Below are 15346 nucleotides of genomic sequence, written 5' to 3' on the forward strand. Positions count from 1 at the left end.
AGGACATGAAGAAAAATCTTTAACATTTCTTCTCCTTATCCAGCATTTACAGGATTTCCACTCACCTCTTAGCCTGAGCGACAACTTTCCCTCACTTCCCCAACCCAGTGGTTCTCAAACTTTTTGTAGCATGCCAGCATGATAGTTTCAGCACACTTTTCTCAATGTATTTTCCCTTTATAAATCCTACTCCTTCAACTTAGTTTAACTCCGTATTTTTCCCCTTTGTCACCCGGCCCCACCTGCTGTGGATCTATACCCCCCAAGGGGGCCAGCACCTGACTTTGAACCACTACGTTAACCTGTAAGCAAATGTTAATGCTGTGCAGACTGTTTGAAGCAGTACATCCATGTTCGTCATGCATGTACGTCAGGACAAAGGGGGGGTCACAAGAGTGTATATACACGCCCAGGTATCCTGTTGTTTTTAGCAGGAAGGTCTATTCTAAAGGAACATAAAGCCGAAATAACTTCCTCTTACCCAACATTCCTTAAATATCCTCACACTAACGAAGCCCAATCACTTTTCACTTGTTTCAAATTGTCTGTCGAACTATTGCACTAACAATAAATCAGACTGTTGTGCTGTGTTTTTGTAGTCATGCAGGGAAAACTTATACATATACTGTTTCTGTGTAAAAATGTACTTTAATTACTTTAAATTAAAGTAAAACCCATTAATATTCTATAGTATGTAAAATACAGCAAAACTTTTTGAAATAAATGGCTGACTGAGTCTAAACTTGTGGAGTGAAATACAGCCAAGACTGAGCCTCATTTTGCCCGAGACAGCTGGGCTACCTGGTTAAATTGAGGCACACAGTAGTGTCACATCAATTTAAGAGCGAGGCCTGTCGGTTCTGACCTTTCCTTCCAGCCTGGCACAGAGAGTCCCTCATCCGTATGAGGCCCGTGTCCAGCATGAGTCCACAAACAGAGGCTGCTCACTCACTCAGGTCCTGAGGAGACCAAATCAGATTACCAACACATATCTCCCACAATCTACTGCGACAGGATCGCCCCCCAGGCGGGGCTGAAATGGATACAGCAATATACAACAGCCATGCAGAGGCAAGAGGGAGGATGGCGGGGTGTGGGACCAAAGAGGAGAGCGGGAGCTGTGGGTAGGGAAGGAGTCACACTGTTGTAAGCGCGGCAACAATGTGACTTAATTGATTCCATGCCATCTCATCAATTTTGATTAAAATGAAATGAGCCTCTGTACGTTTGAAAAGGTTAAAACAAATTGAAGGTGGAAATCACAGCTGGTAATCACAGTTTGTCTAACAGCGTGCTTTTAATGAAGCGGCCCGCTCTCCATCATTCATTTCAGCCTCCCGTGTGTGTATATGGAGCAAGACTGTGCACTTTTTTAGTGTGTGTGTGTGAGCACACTGGCGTGAATTGTTTCGGAGAACACCATATATTACATTTGTATTAGAGTCATGGCCGCCTTACAGATGAACTGTTCTCCTGACAGCAGTTATGCCAAAATGGATTCACGGAACATATGTTTTGACCAACACGAAGATGGTGTGGTGGTTAATTTCTCTTCCTATTCTATATTATAGCCTTATTTTTTTTATTGGCAGAAAGTTATTCCACGACAAAGGAAAGCTGTGACTATCTGATGAAAATGTTTAAACTCTGCACAATGATTTACATGAAATGTGCACAAATTTGCTGCTATATTGACAGAATAGACGAGCACATACAGTGACAACAAAAACAAATATTCACATGGTGAAGAATCATATTTCATTGTTTCCAAGTACTTATATGTCCATTTTTATATTGTTTCTGTTATGATAAAATGTTCCTTTAGCACACCGATACAGTATCTCTTCTCCCCACCTTCTAATGAAAACAGGTTCGTTCACACAAAGGCCAAATGAAACAAGCACCCTACAATGCAGACAAGCCAAACGATTGTAGTCATAAATCACGTGCATGCAGTTATTTTCTTTAAGATATTGTTATTGTTTTCTATGCTTTGAACAAAAAAATTATAGATTTCTTGAAATATGTTCATATAAGATAAGGTGGTCTCTTTATGTCCTCCTGGTATGACAGTATAAAAGCTGATAACAGAAATGATTCACATGAGGCCTCTGACATCGAGGCTGAGATATCTGCATGAGAGGCCACACAAACTCTGAAGACACCCTCAATGCTATCTTGAAAATAAAGGTATGTTCTTAAGCTAATACAAACACATTTTGGGTCAGGTGATAAAGCTGACAAACTGCTCACTATTTGGTTAAAAGGTGTTCAAGCTGACAGGGTAATACTTAACATTTCCCCTCCCGCTGGGCAACCGATAGCTGATCCCAATGATTTTTTTGTTTTTTTTAAAGCTTTCACAGTAAGTTATATCGTATGTCTCTAAGGCTAAGGCAATTGTTGTGGATGTTGATTTTCTTAATGCACTGGACACTCCAGTTCATGGTGAAGCTGCGAGGCAGAAATTGCATTCTGACTTGAAATGGATGACATGACATAATTGCTCCCCTTTTACTCCAGATGGTAAACTGCTCTGTGAAAGACTGAATTTTTCCTAACACTTGATGCTCATATCTGTCCTCTCTTGGGGAAAAAAAGAGACAGTGATGACACTAATGTTGCCCACTATTGTCCTTTCAGCTTGCTTAACAGCGACAGTGAAAAGATTATTACAAAAGTTCTGCCAAATTCATTTAATGGGCACATTAATCCACCCTGAATCGGGTTCAATACAGATAGATTACGCTTCTCTAATACTCAGTGATCGTAAAAACAGAATTAACTCTGATAAACTGTCCTGTTTGCTGTTATAACTTTGGATGATCTGCCAGCTTTTGACCAAATCAAGTGGAAATAAATGTTTGCTTTTCTTAAAAAGAAAAATGGCTTTGGCAGGAACTTTATGATTCTGTTAAGAATACTTTATGCTTTATCCCAAATCCTCTGTCTTGAATAACCATGACAGATCACCCTTGAGCTTTCTGCACCAGAGAACCAGATTGGTTTGGCCTTTCCCCTCTGTTCTTTGCTCTAGCTCCCAAACACATTGCTTTTTTATTAAAGCCAGTCTCTAAATCGCTGGAATAAGGTGCGGCACATCTGGCTGTGTCTGGCCTCTTTCTGATGACCTCGACTGTTACCCCTTTTGAATGTTTAGTGATTTATATCGCCAGAAAGCCAAAGCTACTTTTTCAATTATATCATTTGGATTTGATTGGTAAGCTAAAAATCAGGATAGATAAATGGAAACTCGTCCTTCCTCTTTCCTCTCGGCCGTGTTAATGTTAACAAGACGTCAGTGCTCCCTGAATTTGTTCAGCTTTTCCAAAACCAAACGAGACTTTTCTCTCCAGACAATAAAAGTCTTTGTGGTTATGCTCTTTATCTGGACAACCATGTCCACCTATATCTCTAGGGCACGCTTACAAAGGTCCATTGCTAAAGTTGGATTGTCCTTCCTGTCTTACCACATTATTATGGGCCTGTAATGCAGGAGCCGAGGTTTTCTGGAATCATTCTCCAGCTGTGGCAGAGGAGCAGCCTCTGCCCCAGTTGGCCTGAGACTGAGACTTGTTATGCAGCAAAACTTTCACAGGGGACCTCCTTAACAGCCAATTTCTGTTCCCTAAACTAAATCCATCAATCAAACAACTGAAGGATAACTTTAGTTTGCGTAACATGTTTAAGATTCCAAGGCAAATCAAGGGCGTGCTGGGTCTTTCAGGGCTGTCAATTTCTGTTCCTATTTGTCAGAACCCTTGTTTGAAGCCGGGCTTGATGGTTTGTCAGATAAGAGCCTGTCTTCTTTTAAGGATCTCTACATTAACACCCATTTTGTATCTTTCACTCAACTGCAGGTGAAATTTGTCCTCCCTCTTGGTCACTAATTTTTTGATATCTGCGTAAGAAATTTTGTCAGGGAGTCTCTGCCTCACTCGGATGTGATGCTCAACAACATTTATGACAAAATGAGGAGAATCTCTATGTCCAAACATTTAATTTGACAGTTTTTTTTTGGGTCTTTTATCTCTGGCAACCCCTTCTCTCCATATTAAGGGGGTATGCATTGAGATTTCTTATGAGTTATGGGCGAAAGGGTTGAATAACATCAAGGCATGTCCTCTAAATTTTTAGACTTTAACTCACTCAGTTTAAAGTGAACTTTTCCAAGACAAACTGAACATAATCTTTCCTTCTGGCTCTGTTACCTGTGATCAGTCAGACCCTAGGTCATCTTATCTGGTTTCGCCCCAGGCTCAAGAGTTTCTGGGATGACAGTTTTGATTTGCACAGCGACATATCAGACAGCTAATCTCCTACAATCTCTCTGTGATGCCAGGTTGCTCTGGCTACATTCTGACTCTTCTCCCAGCCCTCATGTCATGGTCATAACAAAAAGGGTTATCCTGAGAGGGTGGGAGTTGGTTTCCAACTCCTTGCTTTAAATTTTTTTTGATTACTTGAAATTTTGGTATACTCACATACTGTCACATCCTGAGTTTAAGATCTGGGGACACTTTCTTAAACATGTAAGGAGGAAGAAGTGTCAACCTGAGAACTAAATGTACTGGTACTGTACTTCGATCATCCAGGATTTCAGCTTTCTAGCCTTCCTCTTGGGCCTTCCACACTAGGTCTTGGTTCTATGGACTCTAGATTCACAAGCACAATGCGCTTTTTCTGTGAGCTGGTAGTTTGCTTGTTTCATTTTGTTCAACTTTATCTTGTCTATTTGTTTGTTTTTGGGCTTTAAAAAAAAGGAACATCTCATAATTTAGTATATATAACAGAAAATAAATCATCCATATCTTGCCTTACCTTGTGTTTTCATGTGGGAGTTCATGAATGATTAAATCAAACATTTGCATTCTCTTACCTTACCCCAAAACATGCCACACCTTGAATCTGATTCTTTCTCAAATCTCATTGTCAAGCCCTAACATTAATTTAAGGGACAGGTCAAAATGCCAAGGACCGGCACTCACAGGCAGAACAAAAACACAGAAAATGGAAATGTAATGGACAACTGCTGCCACCTGGTGGTGGTTTAGAGAACCAGAGTTACAGCCGTGGCCCCTTAATTGAACCTACACCTCATTATAAACAAAAAAAGTCATTACAAGTTCCCTCAGTGGTGAATATAAATACACAGGCAGAATTACAATCGTGTTCTTGTTTTATTTTAAAAAGCAAACGTTGCAGTGATAACAACAAAAAGAAAAAAAAGAAAGAAATCACATAATTGCAATGCACCTTGCTAAATAAATAACAGTGGTGCTAGTTAATCAGTAAGCATACCCCGCTGGAATATGCTGTTGTGAAGAAGCACTGTTTGCCTTTTTGCTCACAAATTGCCCTATTTTCAGTGGTTGATTTGCTTTAGTAAACTTAAAGCTGTGTGAACATGCTGCTGTCTCAGCAACAACAATCTTCAGTAGAAATGCAAATGGATACACATGCAAAGCAAACCTCTGGCTAATTATACAGCCGTCTTACAAGGTCTGTGTCCCTGAGCGCTGGAAAAAAAGTGTAATGCACAGCATGTATGCTTTTCGTAGACATAGCTTTAATACAGAACATCTGCGGGGTTGCCAGATTGGAAAGATCTTACTAAAGCTTACTGTACACTAATTATACTGCAACACAGAAGCACAAGGACTCTTTGCTTATATTTAAAAAGGTGTCGGTTTGGCAATTTTTTTTCACTCATTTACAAAGGACCACAAAGACAAAAGGGAGGGTACACAAAGCTGCGTTCATCTAAGTCCAAGCAAAGGGTAAAACTCAGGCTATACAGAGAAGTATGTATCCATGTCAGGAGGCAGTTTACAATTTGGAAAAAAGTACATCATAAAACACTAACATTAGAACTCTAAAGATCGCAGGGTTTAGACACTTAAAACATTTTCCGGTCATTTTTGAATATATTTTCATCCTTTGACCAGCTTTTCAATTGTTTTTTTTTTTTCTGACACACACACACACACACACACACACACACACACACACACACACACACACACACACACACACACACACACACACACACACACACCTTTAGGAATAAGAAGAAGATATTTTCTTGTGCAGTGGCTTGGGAAAGTGGTTCTTCGAAATCTCTATAAGGCACTAAAATTGAAAATAGAAGCACTCTTAAACCCATCTATAAAAAAGGCAAGCACATAACCTATAATATGGCTCCGCTGTGGCAAATGACTGGAATTTGCTAAAAGTCGTTGGAGGGCAGATGACACTTTTCAGTTTTCCTTCTCAGTGCAGTAGATACAGTGTTCCGTCTCTCGGAGAGAGTTCACGGTCATCCTCGTACTCAGTCATCTTTTTTGTCAGAGGTGCTGTCTTCCTGTTTATCCCCTGAACTGGCCAATTCCAGATCACCCGGCATTGCCTCCTGGATCGCTTGATATCTCTGAAGCTCCAGGTATGTGGTGAAGAGCTTGGCGTACTCCGGGTGGGTCATGGCAAAGCCTTGAAATTCACCTGAAAAAGAAAAAGACAGGAAAATATAACATCCTGGTTGAAATATAAAAGAGGATTATAAAACCGAAAATGTAGCCTTGCCTAATGCAAGGGAGAGTCTACTCACTGAAGGTGATGAAACCAGAGCCGTCAGCATCGATCTCCTTAAAGAGCTTGGCCATGTTTAGATCGGACACACCCAGAGCCGAGCGCAGCAGAGCAGTAAACTCCTCTCGGGTGATTCTCTCATCCTCATCTGTATCAAACAGCTGCAGGAGAGATGACAAAAACAGAGAAAAATGTATTTCACTTTCAAATGCATGGTTAGGAAAAATAATGGTTGTTTACAATGTGAAAAATGGGTGGGAGGGTTTGCAAAAAAGCCTAAACACAAGTGGGTAATTTCGCTTTTATTAAATTAGTCAGACAAAAATAACTTTTCGGTAACGTTACATAAACACCAGAACTGCTTGTCCAAAACCACGTTTGACATTATGGCCGACAAAATGACTCCATGTTCTGCACAACAGACACACATTGTTAACTTGACATTATCCAAGCCTCTCTGAAGGCTGCCTCTGTTCTTCCTACAGTGCTGCTGCTGCTGCTACTGTCTGCTCAGTGCTGATATCAAATAAAAAACAAGGCAGGGCTATTTTGCTTAAATTTAGCACTTTTTCTTTCATTCCATTTGGATTTTTTGTTGTAATTTTAATATTTTCTTTACATATGTATTTTAAAAAGTAAACATTATATATGCCGTAGATCTATAGAGATCCTTTGTCACAGGTTCTAGTTACAGCATCTCATAAATATCCACTTTACACGGTACTACAACTAATGTTAACCAAGTGGGGTGATAAAACCCAGAAATCAAAGTATCCAACTCTAAAAAACTATCAACAGGAAATGTATGATTGAATCAAATCAGTGTGACCAACGTGAAACATTTCTGATACAGTGTTTGATTTCACGCCTTGAAGAATTCAGGCTGTTCTCACACAAAACAAGTCCCAAGGAGGACTATCTCTCGGATGGCTCCATAAAGTGGATACCATACGTTTCAAACATGCATATCTCTGTCTTCTGTGTATCTGTATTCAGCCTAGTCTTGTCAATAGTATCACAATATGGATACATACTAATACAGAATATTTGCAATGCTTTGTTTCAATGCTCAATTATTGCAGATACTCAAGTACTTGAGTACTTTTCACTCTTCTCTCCGACACATGCACCACTGTATGCCCACATAGTCCCACCTCCTCCAGAAGTATATTAACTTAGATGCTGTTGTGCTTAACTCACAGTACATAAGCCATCTTATATTTATCCTTGATTAAAAATCTGAACTTGTATGCCCTCACTGTTCAGGGTATTGTACAGAAGATAGAAATTTCTTTATATTCTGCAGACCCTCAGACGAGCACTGCAGCCTCAGAAGATTCCCGGATTCGTACCTGGAAAGCCATTCGAAGAACGTCTTCGGTGTTAGCTGGTCGACACAAGATGGTCACGCCGATGACGTACTCTCTAAAGTCTATGGTGCCATCTCCGTTCTGGACAGGGTCAAAGACACAGAAATAAATACACTAGAGACGGTCAATGCACAGATTATTATGATGGATGTTACTTTACCCTTTATGGTCTAAAAATATAGAATTTTGTTTTGAGTGTTTAAGGGAGTAGAAGCGTGATTTCTAATAAGACTGGAAAATAATGAGACACAAAGGTTCTGAGGAAAAAGGGACACTCAGTGAAGTGGATGTTAGAGGCTGTTTTTATGCTTTAAGTCTTCTCTTCCCACTCAGACCTCTGGTACAAATACCAGGGAAGGAGGCCAGATTAGTTGGATCATAGTTTCCTCTTCCAGGCTGCATCAATCCTGAACCCACACCACGATGACCCAGTTTTACTTTCACTGGTACACATGATACGCGGTGACGTTACGTGTGTGTGTGATTCTGTAAATGGAATATTATGATTGTTGCCATTACATTTCCTGTAGGATGTGTCACGGCCATGGTGCACTAAAGCCAATCCCAACACCCTGGCTGTGTGTCAACGAAAAGGAACTTCACTATTTAATTGTCATTTATACACATGTCTCTCACTCTGTCAAACAGTGCAAACAGCTCCTCGAGGGCTGGGTTGACCGGTAGCTTCAGGAAACTGGCAAACTCCTGGATGGTGATCCGTCCTCCTTTACAAGAGCTGGCCATGGCTGCGAAGCCCTCCAGCTCCTTCCTCAAATTGTCCCACTTCAGACTGAGGGAGCAGGGGACAAGGAGCCATACGTGTCATTGTTAATGTCCCTGCCTGGGGATGCCAACAGTGTACTTAAGTGGGATGTTCTTACTTGAGTTTACGGCTAATTTTGGTGAACTCAACCAGGCCGGCCTCCATCGGCAGCGTCAGATCGCCAGCTGAGATCATCAGGCGGCAGTCTTCATATGTGTGGTCTGTCACTGGAACTCCCAAGGCACTGAAAGAAGACAGTTTGCATAGAAATATGCTCAGCTCAAGTGTTTGTGATGCTTGATGCAGCAGGCTAAGAACATACACAATGTTTGGACTTATGATTGCTTGAATTTAACTCTTGTCCATCATCTAAAACAGCGTAATTTATACCACTCGACGCTTACTTAGTTTTCTCCTCAACTTACATGAACTCCTTGTGTGTTTAATATTTAATGTTCTGCGTGTCTAAGCATAGATTTTGTGTGTTTTTTGCTGAAGCTACACAAAGTAGCACAAAGTGCATTTACGGCCAATGAACACTTACTGGGCCATACTTTCTCGCACTCTACTGGCAAACAGAGACGGGGTTTTCTTCTCCTCCTCTGTGGGGATATGTGGCGGCAAGAACTGAAAAACAGAGCAAGCGGACGTAAAGGGACGATCAAACGGTAAAGAAAACTTGTAAAACTTTGCGTGGAAATCAAATCCGGTGATGCAAGAAAGAAAATGAAGGTTGCACACTTTCTTGGGTTAAACTCAATAACAGGGAGTGACACTGATACTACCAATAAGGCTAACATTATTTAAAGGGTCAAATGGAATATAATATAAATAATTATGTTTTCATCAGTGTATAATCACCTGAAACTGAGAATCATGAGCTTGGAATGAGTCTTTTATATCTACGGATGGAACGGGTCCACCATGTTGCACAGACATGTTTCTACAGTAGCCCAGATCGGACACAAAACACTGGCTCGACAGAGGGCCTTTCGCAAGAGAGGGTGTGATGACGGGTATTCAGTTTGTGAAACCATCATCTCAAATCAACACCATATTAGGATGTGAACTTTTCTGTTACCTCTATCTCTACTGTGGTGTACAGCTGGCTCAGAGTCAGAAGCAGCAGCGTCCTCCTACACATAACACAAGCAGGACAGTCGGTTACATACTGATTCACAGGTAGCGACAGTTGTAGCAATATAAGGCAATAATATTGCAGTTACTGCGTTGCAATCTTATTTATTGACCAAGAAGAAGTAGCAGAAGACACCGCCTTCACCACATTATACACACTTTAGGTGGAGAAACCTTTCAAAGATACACAAGTGCTGAAAGCATACTCACGAGCTGAATCCCTGCCAAGTCCAGGTCACTGTGTCCTGGAGGAAAAGAAGAGGGGAATGCATTAAGCTTCATAAAACACTAACAGTGGGACAGACTAGTATACATTCTGTCGTGTGATACAGCTACGCTTCTATGTGTTTCCAATCAGTCTCTATTTGTCAAGTCTGACAGTTCAGCAGGCCAAAGCCATAAAGACTGTGATGGCGAACACAACAGGATGTCAACAACGACGTGCAGATTCCGCTTACCGATAAACGTTTGCCTGGAGGGCAATAAACAAATTGTTAGTCCTGTAAGTGGACATACTGTGCATTTCCTCTTCGACTCTGCCGTTATTTTCTATGCAAACTAGTAGAGCACGATCTGCCACTGTGAACTTTGCTCCCATCATGTGAGATGAAATACATCAACGCTGTATTACAATCACTCACCAGTTTGTTGGGATATCTCATAATCACAGGCTGCACAGGGACCCCTGGGATAAAGGCACCTAAGACACATTATGAAAAGAACAGCCTGTTATTACTCATCATGAATGAATGAACGCTGACTAGTTGTATGACAAACCAAAATGAATTCTCCCACTTGCCCTCCAAAGCAGTTATGTGGGCATCAGTCAGTAATAAGTCAATGCACAAACCACATCGCATAATGAATGAATGGAGCAGTGTAGTATCAAGTGTTGCTTCTGCTGTGTAGCTCTTCTGCTCAGTGGATCAGTTTTCAGTGAGTGAAAATGGAAGATGTGCTACACGTAATAAACGGAACTGTGAGTGAATAGCGGATTGTTTTGTATTTTTTTCTGTCTGTTATTATTTCCCTTGTAATTGACAAGTTTTGCTGCAAACGGGGAACTGACATGTTGTATCTTACCTTGTTTGAACGTGATAAGACATGAACGATTCGTACACGTTCCCTCTGGAAATATCAGCACCTGAGGAACAAAGCATCAGAGTAAAGGTTAAGATCACACGCTGTGTAATTTTAATCAAGTATGCGATCTTAAGATACCGCTGCTTATAACAGGCTGTGTAAGTATGCTGTACTTGTGTTTGAGTCAACACTGTGTGCACTCTCAGATAGCATTGAAAAAGGGAACCACAATTAAACTATGTGGTCTTCTGAACCTGACAAATGAAACTGTGAAACCAGGCCAACATCCTGAGACACTGGTTTGGGTTTTCTGTGTTGATAAGCTTAAAAGTTTTATCTGTTGCTACAATCCGTGCAATAACAGGTTAACATCAGGGCCGATTTTTGCTTGGAGGATGTTTTTTTTCGTGTTGCGACGGACCTGTGGCCAGTGGCCGCCTGACTTGGCTCTGCTGGTGATCTCTTGGATTGTGTTCTTCCTGGAGTCCGGATCCTTTCTGGACACCAACACTGGCTGGAGACAGCGCACAAACCCTGCAGAGAGAGCAGATTGTCTGTTCTCTCACATGTTTTTCATTTGCATTAAATAGTGCCGGTCACTTACTGATCATATGCACACCCTTACTTCTCAAAGCACATTGGTAAATATTAGTTATGATGTCTGACAACAGTTAATGGGATTTCCAATGTGTTAAATCAAATGATATTCTATCCTGGAGGATAATTACTTTTTATTACTCGTTTTACGAGCCCTCTTTAATCTAGAAAGACGGTGTGAAATTGTGCAGTCATATGAGGATAAACAGAAATTAACTAAATGACACGCTGGTTTCACACTTCTGTGTATTCACACACACAATCAGGAGGTCGAAAAGACCAGGAAGCCCCCGCAGACAGATACGCCCTCTACTTTCCTGTACTGAACAAACAAAGCAAAATGGAAAGTTTCTCACTGCCAAAGATGGGTGTAGCCAGGTTCTCGACACGGGAGACGGTGGAGGGCAAGCCCGCAACAATGCACACGATCCCATCAAAGAAGGTGGAGTGGGGGGCCACAGCCAGGATGGGGGCATCGCTGCTGCCGACCTGCTTGCCCTTGATCACCACTCTGAAGCCCATGCAGAAGTAGTACGCTCTCCCCAAGGCAGCCATCACTCTGCGACACATGAACCTAGAGATGACCGGCATATTTTATGATTCAGTCAAGGCGATTATGAAACACTTTTAATGGAAAAATAGACTTGAGTTCAAAAGGAACAACCTTGTTTCACACTGGGATCGGCCATGTTAAAAATGTGTCGTCACACAGCAGTGCAGGGTATGAACTTAACCAGAAAAGCATATTTGACATGTTTTTTTTTAACAAAGTGTTTTAGTAACAGGAAGAGTTACATCATTCTGTACTTTCCTGTAACGTTCCAGTTGCTTCCCCATAGAGAGAGAGAAAGTATGAAATTATAATGTAGATTGAGACATTGTGACAAAATGATGAATAGAGATATGAAACTTTTTTTTCCCAAAGTACACAAACCTATGAATATTTAAAGACACATCAATCTTTCTGCTCAATGGGGCAGGAAGTTGAATGCAACGTGCTGCAGTTTTGAAAGCCCAGACCAACACTATCAGCTGATCAAGATGTTACAGCGAAGATATTGCCCACTTAAATAGGAAGTAGGCACAAAGAGCAACACTGGCTTCTATTTAGAGTTCTGTCTAACACAAGAATGTACTGGACTCTCACTGTTTCACAGTATCATGTACCATGATACTGTGAAACAGTGAGAGTCCACACAATTAGTATTATTATTATCTGTAAATGGAATGAAAACAGAAGTTTTTTGAGGGGTTGAGCAAACGTTTTCTTACAATTCCACATCATATTATGTCCTGACAGACTGAAAGTTGCTTTAAACTTCAAATATTTTTAATAACACCAATAAAGGTAAAATTCAGTACATAGTATGATAACCGTCAGTTTTTAAACTACGCTACACCTTGAAACCATTAAACCAGTGCAACCCGATCTAAAAGTGACTAAGTAGATCCTAAAATGAGGTGTTGATTCACAGTGGGATTAGTAATACACACCTTTTTTTTCTTTTTACAACACTGGGAATCATTTGCTTTAACCACCGTGAGAATGTCTGTGCTCGCCTACAGCAAAGCAGTAAATTGGTGAACCTAGATAAGCTTCCCCCTGGTTTCCGTCAGTACCTACACCATGTTTGGTCATTACCACTGAAAATCTGTGATCTATGGTCTCAAGAATGTGCTCGCTGCACCCAGTTCGATACTCAGAGGTAAAATACAACAATCCAACCTTTAGATCATTTACATTTAACGTCAATATATGAATTTCTACTCACTTTAAGTGCCTTAAAACAGATTTACATACTGTGTTTATCATAGTGTGTAGATAGACATATTCAACTGGGTTACCCATTCAGTTCATTTACGTAATATATATTATGCACGTATCATTCATAGTATCTAACCATTAGATGATTAAAAGAGAACTGCTCTTCAGTTCCTTCTACAAAAGACCCGCTAAAACCACTTGACTCATTCCTTTTCCAAGAAATGGGGGGAAGTGAGCTTGAGTAACGCTCGCGGTGCAGATACGATCGAGAAGAGCATGATTCGGCAGCAATACACGCAGCTGCACATTCTTCAAGTCATGTCAAGAGCTATTATTTTGAGAATATGCTGTCATAGCAGTAAACCACAGAACACACTGCTTTTACTACTTCTTGCTTTAGTGGCATTTACTATTGTGGTTCAGTGAAACTCAGTATATCCTTGTTGAATCTCGACGTATTCCTCCACCAAAAGCTGTGTTTACATGCGTACATACATCTGTACGTGCACTCGGGCAGGCCAAGTTAAACAAACAGACCTGTCTGTACATGTCAATAAGGAAGCTGTACTGTGCAATCTTTTAGTTTTAAGTCATCGCTTGATGCTGATCCCCTGCAGGCCATGGTTTTCGATGCCAGTGTGGTGATTCTGGTGTGAGGTGTGGGTATCTCTGTGGGAGACAGTGTGTTGCACTGGGATGTGTTGGTATACTAATTACCGTCTCCAGCCTGTCATTGGCTCCACGGCTCCTTTCAGAGGATGCTTGAAGGTTATGATGACAGCCACTGGCCATGTCACCATGAGAACCAGGGACAGGAGGATGGCGCGAACTGGCACCAGGAAGATCCCCAGGAGGACGCACTGCATTGGGAAGAGGAGGAGCACACATGAGTTTACAGGCCTGTTTATGTATATGGCCTGTACCATAAAGGGAGGTCTGCTGTCAGGGTGAACTACAAGCCTGGCGTGTTGACATTCCTCAGAGCAGACACATGCACGAGTCTGGACAGCTTTCTAGAAAGCACACAACGGCTCTCATTGTTTGTGCTGCACATAACGAGGCTTTACAAGCCGATTGTCAAAGCCTCGCTGCAGAAGATTATCGGCCCTGGTTACACAGCAGCCTGTGTGTGTGTGTGTATGCGCGCATGTGTGTGTGTGTGTGTGAAATCTCACACATCGGTTGAAACACTGTCGCCCAAAGCGATGCATGTATACATACATATATTCTTGCCTTTACATGACCACTCAAGTCAAACGTCATACTCACTTTGATCACAGCAGCTCTGGGGAGTGTGGTGTCCTGAACAAACGGGTTGATGACCGCGGGCAGGAGCAGGGACTGCTGCCTCGGCAGGGCGAACACTCGCTGTGGCGGCATTGCAGTCCAGTGAACGACGAGACGGGCGAATGCGTGTGTTTGTCGGAGGCGCCGTTATGTTATCATGTCACTTCCTCAAAAGGAGACCCCGCTCAGTCATTTAGCCCTCGGTATCGGACGATCAGACGGGGCCGAGCGCAGACGCGAGCAGGCGCGGAGAGCAGACCCGGACTGGCGTCAGGCTCCACCTACAACGCGGTCGCTCCTGCTGCGCCTGCTGCTTCTGCTGCTGCGGGGGTCCGAGTGTGATGTTTGCAAGCCGTGCAGGTGGATTTGCATCAGTTTACATAAACGGTGTTGCCACTGTTTGTAGGGTGCCGTCATGACAGTACAGGTATTTCTAGTAAATCTGGCAGGATAAAAAAGCTAAATGGCATTTCAGGAGCTGTCAGTGCGCATTGCATCTGTGCAAATGCTGACGGGGGGTTTGATTTCAGACATGCAAATCTGTGCAGGACATGAGACCACAGATACTGGAGATAATGCACGAGAAGCGACCGTGCAGCGTGTTATGAATGTATGCCATAATACCGTGTTTATACATTGGCCTACATTTGCGAGCTGTCATGAATGTCCACTAGATGGCGCAGTTTCACAACAAATTCTCATTTAATCCAGCTCTTAAAAAACAAACTCCTGTCCCCCCTTTTTTTTTTTTTTTTT

General features: G+C 41.8%; 1 protein-coding gene across 1 annotated transcript; it reads right to left on the reverse strand.

Annotated features, from left to right (window-relative positions):
• Nucleotides 1-5161: 5161 nt before the first annotated feature.
• Nucleotides 5162-14902, reverse strand: lpcat2 (lysophosphatidylcholine acyltransferase 2). Its single transcript, XM_084355872.1, has 14 exons — nt 14573-14902; nt 14021-14163; nt 11895-12112; nt 11363-11475; nt 10942-11002; nt 10500-10558; nt 10069-10103; nt 9803-9857; nt 9266-9348; nt 8840-8965; nt 8595-8748; nt 7941-8039; nt 6608-6749; nt 5162-6501 (listed from the first exon to the last, which is right to left on the reverse strand). Exons 1-14 carry the CDS (start codon nt 14681-14683, stop codon nt 6332-6334), a joined length of 1569 nt encoding a protein of 522 aa, XP_084211998.1. The 5' UTR covers nt 14684-14902; the 3' UTR covers nt 5162-6331.
• Nucleotides 14903-15346: the final 444 nt, after the last annotated feature.

Source organism: Pagrus pagrus, assembly GCF_965226575.1.
Source record: "Pagrus pagrus genome assembly, chromosome: 1".
Lineage (NCBI taxonomy): Eukaryota > Metazoa > Chordata > Actinopteri > Spariformes > Sparidae > Pagrus > Pagrus pagrus.